The sequence below is a fragment of the Xiphophorus hellerii genome, chromosome 12 (genome assembly GCF_003331165.1).
Source record: "Xiphophorus hellerii strain 12219 chromosome 12, Xiphophorus_hellerii-4.1, whole genome shotgun sequence".
NCBI lineage: Eukaryota > Metazoa > Chordata > Actinopteri > Cyprinodontiformes > Poeciliidae > Xiphophorus > Xiphophorus hellerii.
This window is the reverse complement of record NC_045683.1, coordinates 3,489,661-3,510,462: the sequence shown is the minus strand read 5'-3', so window position 1 is coordinate 3,510,462 and position 20,802 is coordinate 3,489,661. Positions and strand designations below refer to the sequence as shown.

Here is a 20,802-nt window from a genome sequence, read left to right as displayed (position 1 = left end):
TATTTTCTCAGCATTCATGGCCATTTTGTAAAATAATAAACCTCAAAAATTAAATAAGAAATGGTTATGAGAACAGCTGTAACCAGAATATAATTGAGGTTTACTGAGGACAAAAGGAAAAGGAAGTAAAAATGAGGCACCAAGTCAATGGCAAATTTGTTACAAAGTTTTAAAAATTAAACATCGGACATGTAAATAGGGCTGATAAGATTAATTGGATTAGTAGAATGAATTGTAATCGTTGTCAATTATTTAAATAATTTAATATGTTAACTGGAGTATTTACACAACATCTTCAGATCAGTAAGAAAAATAATTATAAAAACTACAAATATTTTGCATTTAAGGTTAAAAAAAGACCCTATTTGTAGATATTTTCTAACTAGAACTCCTCGAGTAGCATAGTTTTAGCTTCACCTGGTTTAAATGCTGTAAAAATAAAATCTATTCATCACCATTTGCTATCTAAATATTAATTGGTTGATCCAAAAATAATCAACAGATGCATCTTTTGCTACAAGTGTTCACTTAAGGAATACTGTTATTGCATTTCAGGCAATAAAATATTTATTTTTTCATTTAAAAGGAACAAAAAAAAGTTTGCTTATTTGCATCTTTTAATGTGTTTCTAATGTTGTATAAAAAGGATTACATGACAAATCTGCAGAATGTGCCAAGTTTCTTATCCAATTAACCGAATAATCGTCAAACAATCGATTAATTGATGACTATTGTTATTTATTTAGAGCAAATAACCACAAATGGGTTGAGGTCAATTATATTACAAAAACATTACATGAGTTTCCCCTTATTGTTACATGTTTATGCTGAAACAGCTCATCTATTTCTGTCCTGTAATGTATCCCTGAAGCACATCAAAGCCAGCATTTATTCCTGAACAATGCTGACTGTTGGCTTTGCTGCGAGGAGCCCATGTAACGGAGAGCCAGTGAAGCAGATACGAGTGCAGAGAGAACGGCGGAGCCGGAGCACAGCGAGGAACCGGACCGCAAACTGGGCCAAACACATGTCATACGACTTCAGCATAAGGCTGAGCTGGAAAAACCAACAAAAGGGAAGGCAGTGACATATGAAGGATTAGCGCTCACTCCACCTACAGCAACCCGAGTCCTGCAGACTTCCTTCTCTGGTTCTGGTAGAACAGAAATAGACATTTTACCAGAAAGATGCTGGTGGGTTTAGAAGACTTATAGAACAGATTATAATGTGGTAAATTAAGGTTTTGAATAATAGTTTAGGCCTTTCAAAATAAATAATTAATCAGTTTCATGTTAAATTAAAACAGGCTCAATAATTTCCATTTTCAAGATTTAATTTTTATTCTCCCTTTCTACCAAAAAATGGATGAAAAAGTCTTCAATCTGCTCCTTTGGTCTCAGCTAGCTTTGTTTTTGTAAGGATAATTTTGCTTAAAGAGACAATAAAACTAAATGTATTTATTGTTTCTGTTGTTTATTTAATTTGGATATTTAAAATGTTTTCCAGTTCCAGTGTTCAATGTTCATTTGAATTTGAAGTTTATTGATCTTTGAGAATTGCAATATTTACAAATATTGTTGGCATTGCAGTTTTTCTAACAGTAGGACAAAAGCAGCAATCGCTCCACAGAAAAATTGATTTTGAATCTGTTCAAGTTCAGAACAATGCTACCGCTTGGAGGCGCCTTCTAAAAAAACCAAAAAAAACTGGAGCAAAATCAAGTCAAACGCAAACCTCACTGATTAATGATCTGATGCTACACAGTAACCAGACCACAAAGTTACCAGACAAACACACAAATGATTAAATAAAAGCAGCTGACACAATATGACAGTCCACATGGGAACCAAACACCGAAGGATCAGAGGAAATTTCACTGGCCCCCTGTAGTCTCAGATAAAAGGCTCTGAAACACTTTTCTTACTTTATAAATCACTGAATAATTTAGATCTCTTGTTGTTGTGTCAACCTTTCAGATTACTGTGGTGTTCTGGTTAAAGTCTACTTTAAATCCACAGAATCAGAACCAAATAGGGAGAAGCAGCACCGGTTTTTATGCTCCACTAATCTGAAACAAACCAAAACTGCTGAAACACAGAGTTCCGTAAAATCAAGGCTAAAATCTCAAACCCAAAGTAAGTTTTCTCTTACTTTGTCACTGCAATATAAAGTTCTGCTTGTTTGTTGTTTTATTTTCCATTTATTTATGAAAGGCACTTTGAATTGCCTTGTTGCTGAAAATGTGCATTTCATGAAGAGAAGCATTTGTGTTTGTGCTGCTTTGACTGCAGTGCTGTGAAGTCAAAGCCATACAGTCTGATACCAAAAAGATATTTTATCACTTTTTATCATTATTGCAATAAATGCTACAAAATATTGAGACCAAATTTAAACTCCAGATGGAAAAAAATGAGGAATCCGTCATTGTACTCTGTTCTTTTTGAACAAAGATGATACAAATTAGCGAAGTACAATAAAAAAATAATTAAATTAGTGTCTGTGGTCACATGATGCCACTTGGGCTTCATAAGAGTTGTTAAGAGTAACATAAATGAAAACGCTTTGCAGCCACACAACAAGATGCTAAATTTGCTCCTTGCTAAGTTAATTTTTCCAGCCTCCTAAAATATCTTCATTATCAAATCTAGTTTTCCCATCACATAATCAGCCTGTTTTCCATTTTAGTATAAAGCAACCTACCCACACCTTTGGCAACTGAGCACAGCTAATTTCTTCACAGAGATGCGAGTCTCTCTTATCTCCTGGTGCAAAATGGCTGCAGAGAATAAACTGCAAGCACAAGCAATTTAAATTCCTTACAGGATACCAATTTCTCCACCCAACACTGGCAGCTGTGGAGCTAGATTTTCATACATGGGATGGCCAGAGAGTCAGCAGAGTTTTAATATAGAGTTCCACAAGTTAATAAAAGGTTAAAAAAAAAATTAAAGTTCTCTAACATTGTACCCAAAGAACACCTCGTTACTACTATACCTCTCTACTTGGCAAATGCCCAACTTTCTCTCAGTTACAGGAGTTGCAGATAGTAGCAGAACATCAGTATTTTTGACTTAAAAAAGCAGAAGAGTTTAAAGAGGAAGTACATTCATAATACATTTACAAATACAAAAATTGGTCTCATCAGCGTAATTTTGACGTTTTTACATTTACCGATATTTCTTGTTCCACTTTCTGAAATTTCTTTTATTCCACTAGAGTAGCAAATTACCAGTTGCAAACAGGTTTTCATTAAAATTCTCCATATTTTAGCTTTACAACCATTGTAGTTCTTATGTTAAACAGTGGATGGCGCTGCAGGTACAATTAAGCAATTATTCAGATGCTAAATTTAAAGCATCTGAATAATGCTTTAAATTATTTTAATTTTAAGATTTTGTTTACTGAGACTTTATAATTTATTTTGTTTATGGTTTGGGTTATGTGTGGTTTTTATGTCCGTTGTATTTATTGTTGTGTTTTGTACAAAATCAAATTTTACTCATCTTTGCTAGGGCGAACTTGCATTATTATGCTATTATCAATCTATTACTTTAAAATGGTCTCAAAAACAACATTATCATTTATCACAACTATTTCTGTGAATATTTATCGTCCAGTAAAATTTATCGTGACAATCTGACTGTATTAAAAAAGCAGAAGTTTAAAGAGGAAGTACATTCATAATACATTTACAAATACAAAAATTGGTCTCATAAGCGTAATTTTGACGTTTTTACATTTACTGATATTTCTTCCTCTGTGTTTTTAGTTATATGTATAAGTGGCCCAGACTTCAGGCTCTATGTCACCGATCTTCCTGTTTGGTGAACTGCACACACGGACTCTTACAGTATGTGTGCAACCGATCGAAAACTCCAGGTTAGGCCAAACGACTAGGCCTGTTGCCATAAGCAATAAATCAATTAATTGCATGATAAATTAAAACACACTCAATAATTTCCAATAGCATGATTTATTTTTATTCTATTTTCTCTCTTTCTAGAGAGAGTCTTCAGTCTTCAGTCTGGTATTTTGGTCTCAGCTAGCTCCTTTATTTGTTTACAGAGATTTCATAATTCATTTTATTTGCTGTTTCTGATGTCTTGTTTGTTTATTTTGGATATTTAAAACATCTTCCAGTTCCAGTGCTTAGTGCTCATTAGAATTTAAAGTTTATTGATCTTTAATAATGTGTTCTTGCATTATTATTTCATTACAATTATATTACTTGAAAATGGTCTTAAAACAACAATATTATCGTTTATCGCAATAACTTCTGGGACCATTTATCGTCCAGCAAAATTTGTTATTGTGCATCTATTATTTGTCTTTTTGTCCTGGTGTAATAGGAAAGAAATTTTAATCAATGTCTAGGACCTGACCTACAGAGGCAGACGGCACACTGAATATTGATGAATCTCAAGGAAAGCTGAAATGACAAGGACGATAAAGACAGCATCTTTAATGATGTTACCTTCATTGTTCAAAGAATCACCATCATAGTGCAAAAAGTAAATGCATTTGTCACAACTAATTTTATGTTACAGGCACAGCCAGGGCTCCTAACAGAAAAAACTGCATCAGAAAATGTTTTTGTCTTGGCTGGAGCAAAGAAAACGAGTTGGTGGCATCAATGGAATGTCAACTCCCTTGCAGTGGGAATCTGTGCCTGTTTTCTGGGTCTTCTCGTCTTTTTATTTATTTTTTAAAGCACTCTCTTTAAGCGAACGCCAGCTTCAATGAACGTCTTGAAGAGTTAACAGTAACTCCTGGGAGATGAAGGCAGCGAATGCCCTGGAAAGGCCCAGCTCTTCAAAAGCCTGTGTGGTTGTTCCTCTGGAGAAAGTGACGTAATGTCAGCCTCTTGTCTGACAGTTTGCAGGGGAAGGTGGTGGAGAAAGAGAAAAGGAATGGGGGGATTTGACAGGAGCGAGATAAAACACAAACTTTCCCAACAAAATGCTAATTCAGAGAAACTAAAAGACCACGCTGGCAGAGTGCTGATTTCACGCCAACCCCCCACACAAATGCTGGTATGTTTGGTTTCAAAGAGAGAAACTGTCTGCGCTGGAAACATTAGAAAAATCCACTGCAGGATTTGATTAATTTGTGTAAGAAATATTCTGATCATTTGGTAGGTGACCAGCTGGCCGATGTTAAAGTAGCTCCACTGTGAAGATGCAAATAATGTTTTTTCCTCTAGTCTGTGAACACACCATGGCAAATCGGTTCATTTGCTGTAATAATAGCTTCAGTGTGAAAGTTTTTCCTAAGTGAGTGTATCTGCCACTTCTGCAAAGTGTTTAACGTTAGGTTAGAGGAAGCACAGAGGTGTGAGGACGTCCTAGAAGACTTGAGTTATATCTGCCATTCATTTTACTATTAACATGCAGCTATTGCTTTCCTTTATAGTAATATTTGCTAGATTCATGGATAAAGTGAAGTATACCGTATTTTCCGCACTATAAGGCATTATAAGGCGCACCTTCAATGAAAGGCCTATTTTAAAACTTTTTTCATATATAAGGTGCACCGCATTATAAGGCGCATAGAATAGCCACTACAGTAGAAGCTGGGGTTACGTTATGCATCCATTAGATGGAGCTGCGCTAAAGGGAATGTCAACAAAATAGTCAGATATTTCAGTCAAACTTTATTAATAGATTACAAACCAGCGTTCTGAAAACTCCGTTCATTCCCAAAATGAATAAACAGCTGTTTTATTATTTTCCCCGAGGTAAAGTCAGTGACGTGGTATTTTTGTGACACAGTTTATCTTTTAACAACAGCAAGATATAACATATAGTGGAGGGGAACTTTCCCTTGATTCAATAAACACGTAAAAAACAGTCTGATACTGTTACGGTAAATCAAACGTTAGTGCAATCACAATATATATCCACTTCCGCACCATTGATTCGTTCATGTTAAATTCTCTGGCTGCTGCTCTGTTCCCCTGTTCTACTGCGTGACTGATCGCCTTGAGCTTAAACTCTGCGTCGTAAGCGTGTCTCTTAATAGGAGCCATTTTGGGGTCTTTACACAAAACCCAGCATGCACTGCGCGCTTCTTCTTCTACGGGGGAAAATGAAGTTGGCGGCTGCTTACCGTAGTTGCGAGACCTGTTGTGGCTCAATATTGGTCCATATATAAGGCGCACCGGATTATAAGGCGCACTCTCGGCTTTTGAGAAAATTGAAGGTTTTTAGGTGCGCCTTATAGTGCGGAAAATACGGTACTTATTTACAGAAGCATCGTTGACGCTTTGACTGGAATAAAGTTCTCTATTATTCTTTTTTTACTTAGAACAACAACAGATTTAGTTTTGATTTTGCTTTTATTTTACAGTTAAGCCCAAAACAGTAAATACACATGGCAGATTCTGATTTAAATCAACGAAAACAGAGACAGGTATCTAAAAAAAATCCATAAAACAACGTAAAATAAACAATTTGGAAAAAAAAAAAGTTCTAAAATGCAAGAAAAAAAAGCATGGAGAAGATTGCTTGTACTCTTTCCAATGGGCAAAATAAAAATATTGATTAACCTTCCAGGAATTTAACTTTTCTCATACCGGTGTACCGATTTCCATCAATTACTTATCTTTAAGAAACTTGATCTGCTCATGCTTTAAGATATTAATACTACTTCCAGTCTAACAAATACCAAAAACACTACATGCATTGTGTTTTGTTCCATGTGCATTAACTAAAATGACAAAACATTGATGGTTTAACAATAGGTTCCCATAGCAACCATTGTGAGGCATTGGCTATTGTCTGGATGTTAATCTAGCAAAAGAATGAGCTGCCTTTATCAAAAGTTAGTAAATAATTCCCTGGGCATATTGAAAAAGTCATTATGTGCCTTAAATAATCGTTTATTTTTGAATTTCCAGTCACATTGTAAAGTATTTATTATTATAACTTCTAAATATGAAGGAGCTTTTAGTGCTTTGCAATATTTTTAGAATATCTTTGCTGTCTACGACTGTTTTATGAGCCCTGATGCTTTAAGTACTAACTGAGAAATATTATGTAATATTCTTCTGTCTTTTTACATTACATTTGTTATTTGGATCTAATGAGGGATTTATCTGCATCTATTTAGTAAATGGTGGCAACAGAGACATCTGTGCAGTTTGCCAAACATATATTCCAGAGACTCCTCAATACTTTTGTCACATTTTGCTGGACGATAAATTGTCCCAGAAGTTATTACATTAAACTATAATGTTGTTGTTTTGAGACCATTTTAGGTAATATAATGGTAATGGCACAATAATGCAAGAATACATTCTCAAATATTAATAAACTTTAAATTCAAATAAACCTTTAACACAGGAACTGGAAGACATTTTATACATCCAAAATAAATAATCAAAACAACAGAAACAACTCATAAATTGGATTATGAAGCCTATGAAAACAAAATAAGGACTAGTTGAGACCAAAGCAGCAGACTGAGGATTTTTCTCATCCTGTTTTTCGTAGAAAGAAAGAAAAGAGAAAAAAATTTGTGCAACTGGAAATTATTAAGCTCATTTTAATTTATCGTACCATTAATTGATTTATTTATTGCAACAGACCTAATCCTCAGAGATTAAAACAACAGAAAATAAGGGCTGTGATGATCAGTAACCTGTAAACTGGTGTGTTTCTATATCGGTGAAGTGAGTAAACAAACTAAGAGTCGTCACGGAGACAAGCTTAGCACCCAGCTCTGATTTCTCCTACCTGCTGTTCTCTCTGCGCTCTGCCAGCATTTCAACTCTTCACCATCAGAAGAAACAAAAATATCCCATCAAAAGGCAGAAATCAGCCGCTCGTGCCCCTGTGAAAACGTCCCTTTCCGAAAAGCCCAGGCGATGGCGGAGTCATGCCTTTCCGTCTTGGCAGCATCAGAACAGCACATGCTACGTACGGACGCACAGAGCGCGGAGGCAGGGATCGTCTTCAACTGGCAGTGCTAGAGGCTTTGTTTTCCACTAAGCATACTGTGTGTGTGCGTGTGTGTGTGTGTGTGGTCTACCGGGACTGGCACAGCTGATCCCCCCCTGACACCGGGTGGAGTGTACAGAGCTTCAGAGAGAGAGAGAGAGAGAGAGGAGGGTGGAGTGTGGCGAACACTACAGCCATAACAGAGAGGAATGAACCATTTCGTCAGGAGGAGGAGACGCACGACTGCCAGAAATGAGCAAAATTAAAAAATTAAAACCACTGACATTATGGTTCAAGGAATTAAAGTTAATTTGTGAAAAATTTGTCAAAAGTTCAAGAAAATGTGTAAAGTTGGATAAAAAAGAATGAGGGTGAAAAGACTTTAGGGTGTAATTACACCAGTCCTGTTTAATCTGCTTAAACAGAACTACAGTTTGTTTGTTTGTCAGTTCACTTTAACACTGCACTTTGTCGAACGATACAAACCAATTGAAAAACCTGTTCCCCTCCTCGCCTGTTGTGGCGCTGCACCCAGAACTATGTAAGGAAACATCCAAAAACCTCTGAAGAAGATACTGAGCGCAACTTCCGTCTTCACAAATGTAAACAAAAATGGAGTAACATGAGATTTTAGCAATTGTAGAATTTCTCTTTTTCGCTATTTCTCCTGTTAGCGATAGATTCTTGCGTTTTTTTGTTTGTTTGGAAAATTTGGAAAATTAGATTTAAAAAAAAAATCAGACCTGTTTAGTCTGCTTTACTCAAACTCTAGTAAGTTTGTTGGTTTGCTTTAACATTGCAGTTTGTAAGAAAATCCAAACTAATTGAAAAAAACCCATTCCCCTCCTTGCCTGTGGTGGCGCTGCAACAAGAACTATTGAAGAAAACAAACCGCATCAAACTCTAATTCAGATCAAAAAGTGAACACTGGTCTGTTCGGTTGAAGTGAACTCTGGCACTGTTCGAATGAATATGTGAATGCCACACAGACCCCAACAGGAAGCACACAATAGCGCAAGGCATTCTGGGTAAATACAACCAAAACAAACGCAGGAGTTTGCTTTGGTCACAAAAGAGAAATCCCACTACCTAATTTTAATTTATTATGATATTAATTGATTCATTGCATTTTGCAACAGGCCTAACGAGAATGATCCCTTTTAAAACTCTGCTATTTGAGTTTTTATTTTTATCTTTTGGCACCCGTGGCCTTTGATGAACAGTAAATAGATGGAGATCATGCAGAAAGTGGGAATCAAACCCAGGACAACCGTATCGAGGACTATAACCTCTTCACATGGTGAATGTGCTCTGCTAACTGAGCCACCCAGAGCTCCTGGATTTATTTTTTACTGAAGGTTGAAATTTGCTCACATATTTATGAGGAAGAAGACTCAGGAATATGGTTTCCAGATGCACACTGAGGTGTATAAAATCAGTCTAGCAGGGAAAAAACATCCTACGCCGCGCCGAATGAAGCCTGCAACACATTCTCATAACAAAACACACAAACTTGAATATACAGCTGAAGATTTAAAAAGTAAACAATAAAATACAACACCAACCAGTCTCAGAGGCTTTAACTGCAGCGAGAGAAAAAGCTGTTGCCTTATACAGCCTTAAGGGATCCTTAGCAACCAGAATGTTATTTGTCGCAATATCTGCCTAAAACTGGGCTCATTGTGTGAACTGGAACTGCATTATAAATGTTTATATGAGCATGCAGGGCATTTTATATTATGACTCAATGTGGCTATGCGTTAGAGTTTATGAAAAACACATCAAAATAAATTACGGCAATAAACAAAGCTGGAATATTACATTTTCCATCTGTCCAATAAAACAGCAAACCATTACCCTGCTTTCACTAGAGTCTATAGAATAACCCCAAAGCCGACATCCAGCCTCAAAACACCGCCCAATAAAACACAGAACCATAAACCCATTATTTATAAAAAAACAAAAAAACAATAATTTGTTATGAAATTCCTGAATGCTTTAAAATGGATAAATTATCCTTGAATTTAAACAGCACAATAAATGACGCACAATAGCTAAATAAGACATAACTGTGTACTTGGCAACGTCTGTTTAGCAGTAAACTGACTTCCTGTTATCCTCAGCACTTTTGGTTCCTTCTGAGAATGAAAAAAACTGAAATTATTCAGTTTAATTATAAACAAACGTCCTGTGATTCCTAAAATAATTCTGCAAAATAAGTTTAAAAGCACATAACACAACTAGATGAGACAGACAGACCTTATTAACCCTTTTGGGGTTTTCGCTCTGGGAAATGATGTATATGTATACCATATACCACACAAACATCACGTGTGTTCCCTCAAGAAGCACACACAGAGCAACAAGATGGAAATAAACATCAGTTAATAACATAGGCCCAGTTTTACTTCTTGGACTGATAAAGATACATTTAGGCCTGTCGCAATTAACAATAAATCAATTAATCACAAGATAAATTAAAAACAGCTCAATAATATCTGTTTGTATGTTTTATCAACAATTTTGTTTACAGAGACTTAACTGAATTTATTAGATGTTTCGTGTTATTTTGTTTATTTATTTTGCATATCTAAAATGTCTTCCAGTTCCTGTGTTAAATGTTCATTAGAATTTATAGTTTATTAATATTTGAGAATGTTTCTTGCATTATTATGCCATTACCATCTTACTATTTGAAAATGGTCTCAAAGCAACAATATTATCGTTTATTGTTTTTCACTTCGTCATCCTCTTTGTAAAGCATTTCACTTGGTCCAAAAGGAAGCGCTCTTTGTTCTCTGAGAGGTGAATTAGAGCCAGTCTCGTGCTGCATTATCCGCAAGATTTACATGTAGCTTCATAGTTTCACCGAATCAATAACAGGCTAACAAAGCACAAAATCCAAAGAGCTGCAGCACAAAGAGGAAATCACAGGGATAAGATGTAATATCAGGTCAGAAGATTTGCTTTCATTCTTTCATATAGGCTCAGTTACTAAAATGTTTCTATTTACATTCAAGTAAAACTGAATGAAATGCAATTTATAGTAAGAGACAACATATGGAGTCTAATTTCCCGATTTCTCCCTTTTATCTTTAGAGCTTTTTGATACATAGAGTTATGATTATTTGTAAAAGTCTCCATCATGTCTTAATAACATTGATAATAAATGATATTTGCAGTGGAAAATGACGGATATATGGCTGTTATCTCAAGTTATCACAAGTTTCCTTTCAGATGTTTCACTCTAGTTTGTCCACTTCATTCCACCCAAAACTGTTTTACACGACTTCCCTAGATGATAAACCAGATTATCACCACATGTAAATAAGATCTTCTTTGTTGGGATTAGTTAACCCAGAAAGTAACCCTCGGTTCTGTTGAACCTGTTTCAGCATCGGGATCAGACCACAAAGCAACTGTTAGTTCCAGGCCAGTGAAATGCAAATATTCTGATAAAATCCACAGCTACCAAACATCAAAGCTGGGGAAGACATACAATAAACACATGGTAAATTATCAGAATATATTTTAATACTTATAAGAATATACAAACAGTTTTAAAGGGCACTACAGAGTAATATTTGCCTAAATATGGGCTACAATCAAACTGACAAGCTATTAGAAAACTGCAACACAGCTCATTAACAGTCAACACCTATTAAATTAACTGCTAAATCTACCTAAAATAAGACGCAGTTTATGTGATAAAATGAACCAAAACAACAAATTCAGATGAAAGATATGCATTTATGTCAAGGCAACCCTTGTTTTAGCCCTGCAGAGGAAAGCAGACTCAACTACTGACAGGAGTTTCAAGTTACAAAGCCTGCTAGCAATGAAAGTCGAGTGGGAGAAAAGCAGAAGAATGGGAGAAGTCAAGGCTAAAGCTACCGTATGCTCACATTCAATTTGTGAAGGTCTTGAGCTTTTCCTATTAAAAACAGTCTGCTAGACACAATGAAAGGAAATTAAACTGCTGGATCAGTCTTGACATGCGACCTATCAATCAAAAACTACAACATACAACCGATTCTGAACAATGAAGGCTACCAACAACCTTCAGTGTGCTCATTAAAATGAACTTGTATTTTCTACGACATGCTGAGACATGTCTGCAGCTCTGCACGCAGTACAGGACAGTTGTTCTTGTTTTATCCTATTAAAACAAGGCAAATGCCCACTGCATTTGCCCACTGCAAATGCAACCTATGTCTGACTTATTTTAGGGAAGTCCGGATGGCAAAAATCCAGTCTTTTCATCCAAAAATCTAATTGCTGCCACTTCCATTTGCAGTATTAAATCAGATACATATCCAATAGTCTTCAAACATATGCAGTCATGTCACATTTTATCTCATTGACATGTGACATGCATCATAATTCTGCACCAGAAGCCAGAAGTGGTAAATTCAGTTAAGGGTTCCCCTAGCGTATCATAAGCCTGGCGGGCCACCAAGCTTCACTTGGGGTCTAAAGCTTATAAGTGTAGTAAAAGCCTAGCAAGCCACAAGGTTGTTATTGGGGTGCAGCCAAAGCTTATAAGTGTATTATAAGCCTGGCGGGCTACTGGGCTTTTCTTGCACCTCCACCAGGCTTAGGATTTCCTCCAGTGTATTATAAGCCTGACTGGTCACCAAGCTTTTCCTGTTTCACAAGTAAAACTCATGACTGTATTTTAAGCCTGGCGGGTGACCAGGCTGTACTTGCACCCCCATCAAGCACCAGTAACAGTGACACCAGAGTCTCTTTGGTGAAACGTAAAGTCAGTATTTGAACACATAGGGATACTAAGGTTAGGTGTCCTTTTTTATTCACCACAGCCTGTTGTTACTAGTCTGTATGCCAACTACTTTAGTAAATAAAGTAGTCAAGTCAAAAGAATTATCTTTTTTTGTGTTTGCTTTTTAAGACTTTATAGTCGGTGTTTAGGCATGTCAATCATGTCTTCCAATAGCAAATAATTACCTACTCATGTTTTCAAATTTCTTGTCAACTTTAAACATTTCTTAGCTTAAAAACACGATGGGCTGCTGGATAACTGCCTTACCATCCCAATCACTGGGCTTAGCAAGTTTTCATGAGGAAACCCTGAAGGATGTAAACAATGGAAGCAGTGCCGTTACTTTGGATAGAGCTAATCTAATATGAAGACAGCAAATCTTGTGGTAGGTATAAGTCAAGAATCGAGGGAGTGGGGGGCGAGGAATAATTTAGATGCTGTCCTTTATATAACAATACAATTTTTAAAGAGAAGTATGTGTTAGATGAAATTAGTATTGGTATTTTAAAGCCTTCAAAAACAGTAAATAAACCAAAACATTCAGATCTGTGCATCTGTACCACATCAGAAATCCTCATATGATACTTCAGAGTCAATAGGGGTTAGTTCACTTCATCACTCACTTTCAAGGATGGAGCTATAAAAGTACTAAAACAGGAAAAACAAAGTTCATGAAATCAGAGCCTCTTGCTTCCAGTACCAGCACACAGTGACTCTGCTGTCCTTTCACACACAGCTCTCTGTGCAGAAATAAACTCAATTTCAAGATAAAGTTACAACCAGACAGAAACACTGTTTAGAATCGAGAGCAACGTGCAAATCCATCTAAATGCTCAACATTAACCGCCACTTCAGATAATTTGGTTTTTATATTAGATTTGACTCTAATGATTATCTGTGGCCAAGAAAGGTGGAAAAGTGATGCTTCATTGCATTTTTCTGGTGGCTACAGAGATTATTCTTTTAGCCACAACTGCAGACTTTATCCTGAAGAAACTTTAGTGAAACAGGTTCAGCTTGTGTGCATATTTTATGCCTATTGCTATTAAGGCTTGCAGCTGGAGGAAAATGACACTGATAAGGCCTTTAGACCTAATTTATGTCATACAAAAACCGTTATTTCTGTGTGAGCAACAGACTGAAAATTAACAAGGTGTGAGGTATTTTCTACACAAGATTTTTGGGTAAAGGGTTATATTAAAAAGTTTTAGAAATGACAAATCCTATTCCAAACCTAAGAGAAACAAACATATGATTTTTATCATCAGTTAAAACTAATTTTAAAAATCTAAATTTGTCATGGTTATTAATATGTTGTTTCAGGGCGAAAGGAATGCACCAGCAGCAAAAATATATTTCCAATTAAGCCCAAAAGTATTTCCATATTTATACAATCTTTCCATATTTGGTTTTAACATCATTTGACTGACAGATTTTTTCTGAGTGGTAAGTTTCTATGCATCACAAAACTGAAACAAAGTTCAAGAAAACTGCAAAACAGCTAAAACATCGAGTTTCTTCAATTTAAGCTGTTACTGAACTTCCAAGGAGTGAATTTCCAGAAAATCCACCTCAAAGTCAGACAGTTCAATGCTTAGAGAAATGAAAGAAAATCCCAAGAGCTCCATTTCAGATATTAAAGGTTTCATTTAGCATGTTAAATGCCCCATGCTAAAGGTCATGACAGTACAATAAGAAAAGGACTGAACAAGCATGGCTTGCTTTATAAGTTGAGAATAAGGAGAAGACTTCCTTTTTATAAAAATAACATGACTTAGGTTTCCACAGCTGAATCGTAATGAGCCAGAGGCCTGATTTTTGTTTCTACTGCACAGAAGTATGTTTAGAAGAAATAAGTGCAAACATCTGGTAAAATCTGTCCAGCATGATGGTGAAGGTGTGATGATTAGGGTTGTTTTTCATCCACTAAGTGAGGACAATTTGTAGATGGAGTCTGATTTCTGTAAAGGCATTCTAGGTTAAACATGGGGGGTCTGAGAGACAGCTGAATCCTGGGAAAACTGGGTCAAGTCAAAGCAGTTAAATAAAAGTGGATCTACAAGCTAGGCAGCTTCTCTACTTTGCGGTCAACTTTGTTGAACACGTTCTAACACTGCGAAGGCTGGCATTCTGATCTTATGCACCTGAGGTTAGACTCAAGTAGGGATCTGGGAAATCCAAATCATTTTCATTCTTTCCTGCTATGCAGAAGCCTTAAAGTTATTCATTTATACCATGAAGGTACAAATAACTGCAAAGAGCATTTAGAAGATTATAAAAGCACAGAAGATATTACTACCACCAATCAATTGATTGGTAATTACAATCACTGGCTGCACCTACAATTTTGAAGCTTTTTATTTGTGATTGAGGGTTGCACATTTCTTTCCAGGTACTCCATAAACATGACTGTGTTTCCATTAACTGAAGAATTGTGTAAACTGAAATTACGAAAATAAATTTGCTTAATGAAAAAATTCCAATTTTGAAAAAACTAACTTCTTTTATAAAAAAGGGTTTTCAGAAATATTGAAAGATATATGTTGCAAAACTAGAATAGAAACACTTTCTTCGAATCACCGGAGTCATATGATCAACAGCCGAATGTTACTACTGGCGAAAACGACAAAGAAAACAACAGAAAGTGGTAGGAGGATGATGGCTTGTTTTTGTTTCTGGCTTCACCAGAGCTCTTACAGAATCACACAGTTCATAAAAAGTTGTGTCTCATTCAAACGTGTTGAATCCCTCACTCTTCTGTAAAATGACCGACTACAATCTCCCCAAAATGCTGCTTACGTAGCCGCTTTAAAGTATGAGGGGTTTGTTGCTCCAAAAGCTAAATAAGACGCCGACGTCTCCTCTGATGGCGGGCAGATGAGAGCTAGAGCCATGGCTGAAACTGTTTACATCCCCCGCTGACATCATTTTTAATGATTTAGTGAACAATCTTGTACACATTTGATTTTAATTTCATGGAAACAACTCAATTGCAAAATTGTGTTTTTTTTTCACATTAGCAGAATATTGACAAAGATTTGCCCATATTTGTAATGGGAACACAGTCTGTGAGGTTGATTGGTCTCTCTAAATTGTTGTAAGGTATGACTGGCTGTGTTGCCCTGTGTTGGACTGGAAATCTGCTCAGAAGTACCCTGCATCTCGCCCAGTGACCACTGGAGATAAGCAAATCCAGCCCTGCACGGATAAGTGGGTACAGACAATGGACAGACAGATGGATGGGTTGCAGATTTGAGAATTACCAACAAAAACGTAAACACAACCACAACAATTTTCTTAATTTCTACTTGCAACATATGCCTGGAGACAACTATATAACTCTAGCCATATTTCCATTGACCACATGACTGTACAATTTTACATTTCGAGAATAAATCTGCTTAATGGAGACTGTCAAATTTTGAAAAAGAAAAAAAAAAAAACATTTTCAAAAAAACCTTTTGCCGCTAGGATGAGGTTTGTTTTTTTTTACAATTGATTAAAATTAGTTTATTCCACAAAACTGCAATGAAAACATTTTACGTATCACACGAGTCACCACATGTTGCCACTAGCAACAAAGAAGAGGACAGCAGAAAGTAGTTGGTGGATCATGGATCAGCATGTTTTATAATCATTTATTATGTGAACAAACTTATTCATGTGTGTTTTAATTGCATTTCTCATTTAAAGGAAACACCGCATTTGCGAAATTGTGTTTCTTTCAACATTAGAGGAAAAACAACAAATATTATGCACATTTGTAATGGAGTAGCCGCTAATGTTAAACTTTCCAACTACCTGTACACCAAAAATCAACTGACAGGACGCATGAGAAGACACATTATCAAGATCTGGATTCCTTAAAAAATGGGAAACTTTAAAATGCAACTAAAATATTTAGTGTTAAAAATAAAACTAGCAGAAATAATTTTGCCTAAAGACAGAATATTCTCTGTTGCTTTGTTTAAAAGTAAGAAATATGGATTCAAACCTACACACGACATTCGACTGACATGTACTCTAAACAGATCGTGCATTTGGGTCACCATTTCTAAATAAATTGCAGCAAAATTTCAGATGTAGATATTCTGTTAAAATATACCCACAATATTTATATAATTTTGTTGTTTTAATGCCAATACGAGTTAAATCGTTTGCTTTGACATACCTTATACAAGGCAGAGATGAAGATGTAGGTTAATTAACTGGTGTGCAGACATCCAGGTCGGCCCTAAACCCACAAACAAAACGCTGACCAGAAGCAACCACGGGTTATTCTAAATCTGCACCTTTGGCGTACAAGAATACAACAAATCTGGCCGATATAACCACCCAGAATATGCAAAATATCTAGAATATACAGTCAAAAGCCATCGATAGTTAAGGATTTTGTTCCCCAACCATGATTTACTAATGTTGACGAATAAAAATGTGTTAACACTGAATCATTCTCGTGGTCTGTCAAGGTTATCTTGTCAGTGTCCTTGTGGGGTTTTTTTTTCCCAAAGCAGCCCATTTTCCTTCAGCCAGCCCCATCAGCTCGGAGTTAAAACCCAGCTGCAGACCTGCAGTTGATCACCGAAACGCCTCCAGTTGAAACATGTTAGCTCAAAGAAGCTAACCAGCTGATCGCACTAGCATCGCAGCATCTGAGCGACAACTGTCAAACTAAACCGTGACGTCTTCAAATGAATTGCTTTGAAAATAAGAAATTATAAAGATATATATTAAAACTATACGTTATAGTGCGACAATTGAGTTCTTAATCTCGTTTTTAATGGTGTTATTGTGACGCTAACAGCGGCTGCACCGTTGCTGGTGCCGTTAACTGACGTGATGAACATTCCTGTATATGCTAACTGTGCTAAGCGGCTAGCTGGCGATGCTAACTAGCCGCTCCAGAGACCTGAGCGTATCCGCCGTCCTACTCACCAGTGAGCGGCCTCTGAGGCGAAGTACTTCGGTGGGAACGTTGACGATAACCTCCAATGTGTGCATCCATATGTCTCAGACGATGCGCAAACCTAACAGCGGTGAGCGCTTCCTCTCCTTCCTTCTACCGGTGGCCATTTTTTCCTCAACATCCAAATAAAGCGGAGCTCGTCCCGGTTGCGATTAGGTCCCAGCGCCGAGTTTCCTCCAAACAGCATCCTCCTCCTGACACCGCCAGCGTGGAGAGGGGAGCCACATCTGCAACACAAAGCTGACATCTGTTGGATTCTCCTAGGAAAAGCACTCAATGACTTGCATTAAAGGACACAGATCTAAAAAATATATTCTTACTCCTTTTCTTAGGGCCTACACCAGTGCAGTGGTGTCCACATTTTGAATGTTTTTTGCAACTTTTTTTTTTTTTAAAAAAGGTAATCTGCTCAGTAATAATCAAACTTTAAATCATTGTAGACTGAAAACGTAAAGAAATTTTGGTATGCTAAGGACCAAAATGACAGTAATAAATTTAAGTAACAAAAAATAAAATCAGGCAAAATAACTTTTTTTCCAAATCAGTTTCTTTCAATAAGAATCTTCTGAAACTTTAATAAAAACTGCAGGTGTCTCTGAGTCTGTTGAAGTTTTGATCAAGGCATGTTTGTTTTTCATTCAGTGAGTAGAAAATCCAGAAATTTTACTCAAGAGATACTTCATAATAAAGTTACTCAAGTAAAAGTAGGGAGTAGTAAAATACTCTACAAGTAATTAAAAAAAAAAAAAAAGCTACTAAAGTAAATGCAATTGAGTAAATGTAACTAGTTACTACCAGACTCTTGTCATCACATATGAGTAAAGCACTCCATATTACTGGTTTTAAAACAAAAACAACAGGCTTTTATAATTTTTGCAGTGTTAGCTACTATTAGCAACACAAATTTCGACAATGGTGTGTTTCCATTAAGCAAATTAATTTTGTTTCAATTTGCACATTTTTCAGTGGAAAAGCAGCTTGTGGAAACTTCACAATGAACTTCAAGCAACATGGATTCTGGTCCTCTTCACTCTTCCTCCAGACTGACTGACCTTGATATCCAAGTAAAATGTAAACTTTACGCTTTTTCCTTCCACTGAATCTTCTATGAATATGCTTGGATGCAGCACTCTGTGAACAACCAGCTTCTTTAATTATGTGGCTTCCTCTCCTTGATTAAATCCTGCTGACCCAGAGTGAAGACCACTGAGAGGCTCAGAAAACCTTTTCAAGTGTTTAGAGTTAATTAGCTGAGTAGGGAGTGACACCATGAGTTTCCAATAAGTCACTTTTCCACAATATTCTAATATTTGAGATGCTGAATTCTGGGTTTTAGTTGTCTGAGTCATAATAAAAACCCAAATGAAAGCTAATGCTAGCTACAAAGCTAAAGCTAGGTAAAATACTAATGACGTACAAGAAATAAGGACTTGAAATATTTTACGTGATGCATAATGAATCCATATAATTGTCTGAGCATTGTCACAATATATTTTTTTAGCTATACTTAGAAGTTTTTCTATTTATTTACTACTAATGAATTGTGTAAATCAAGGAAGTATTCAAAAAATCTAAGTATTTTACAGAAAAAATAATGTACATGGTACATTCAAATACACTGGAAATTAAATTCAGCAAAACAGTGGTTGAGGACAAATATTAACTGGTAAAACAGCACATTTACAGTTCATCTAAATTTAAAGGAGCTAGCAGTATACTTCACGTCTTCTTGTGTTTATATGAACAATAAAAGCTAACAAAGTGTATATTGACTTAGACTACTTAGCTTTAATTTCATATTTGAAGTAAGTTATTTTTGTGACACATACTTTGGCCGCCAGGTGGTGCTGTGGTCCAACTCTTTATTCCAGGAGCCATTTAACATGAGAATATTCTGACATTACAGTAAATGACCGCCAGGTGTCGCCATTTCTCCCTTGATAATAGAAATCTCCGCTGCTGTGCGGGTTGTTGTTTCCTCAGTAGTGGAAACCACATACCACATTAACCCAGGCTGTGATTTAATGCATTGATGTCATGCCTGAGGTGATTTTCTTAAGTTACTGTTACTAACGGTATTTTATTATTATTATTATTATTATTATTATTATTAGAATAGTTAAGGATGTGTAAGTGATAAAAATGCAATATTTGTCAATAATTTGACTATTTTTCATCTTATTTTTGTGTAGATTTCCTGCCCATCCTAGTGGAAATGCTGAGTCGTTTCAGTTAAATCTTTTGTTCATATCTTTCCACTGGGCCCTATAATCAAAGTTTAAATCTTTCTGTGGTTTTAAGGCTTGGCAAATGAATAAAGAAAAAAAAAATCCCTGGGTGTGAAATCCTGTTGTTATTAGGCAATAAAAAAAAAAAAGGCAGTTCATATCTTACCTGAGTTTCAACCTGATCAAAGCAGTTGGTGATAAAATAATGTAATACTCTACGGCTTTAACAAGCTCAAACCTTTTGTTAGCCACTACCCTACACTAAAAGAAATACTTAATTTGGCATTACAAAAGCAAATGTGCAAAGGCGTGTTGGGGTCACTGTGGGGGAAAAAAAGAAGTAAATTTCCACCCTAAAAAAAACTCAGAAATGTTCCTGAAATAAACAAAATAAGTTCTGAGCTCTATAAAAGTTAGCTTTAAAAAAAAACCTCTGAATTTTTTAGCTTAATCTAAGAAATTTTCTAGAAAGAAACTTGGAAATTTATGAGTTTGAGAAGTCAAAAGTGTTCTAGAAAAACTCAGAAATTTTGAGATTTAAAATAAAAAATTCCTAGTTTCAGAAGTGAAAATTTTTTAACATTTGAAACTCAGAAAATGCTTTTTTTTTTTTTTTTAGAAAATTTTTGAGATTAACCTCAAAATTTCTGAGTTTTTCCTAACAAATGCTTAACTTTTCAAACTCAAATTTAAAAGTTTTTTTTCCTGTGAAATAATAAAAACGTGATGAGCAGTAAATAGTTTGACCACTAACCACAGTGTCAGGTTTCATTTTCTTCTGCTGCTTCTTAATTCCGGTTGGTATTCCAGGTGCATTTGGTTTTCCTCGTTTGTCCTGTTTTTTTTGTGTGTTTTTTTCTGGAGCATTCCTGTTTTATATTATTT

At 35.9% G+C, this 20,802-nt stretch overlaps 1 protein-coding gene across 6 annotated transcripts in view; it reads right to left on the bottom strand.

Moving 5' to 3' along the window:
- wdfy3 (WD repeat and FYVE domain containing 3) overlaps nt 1-17,901 on the bottom strand; it is a 103,485-nt gene extending 85,584 nt beyond the window's left edge. For 4 of the 6 annotated variants that reach the window (XM_032577851.1, XM_032577854.1, XM_032577853.1 and 1 more), the window contains exon 1: nt 7,737-8,036. In XM_032577851.1, coding sequence (XP_032433742.1) covers nt 7,737-7,765 — 29 coding nt within the window. In that variant the 5' untranslated portion in view covers nt 7,766-8,036. Of the gene's footprint in view, nt 1-7,736; nt 8,038-17,658 lie in introns of those variants that run through there. The other 2 variants (XM_032577855.1, XM_032577852.1) reach the window with 2 other exon arrangements.
- Nucleotides 17,902-20,802: the final 2,901 nt, after the last annotated feature.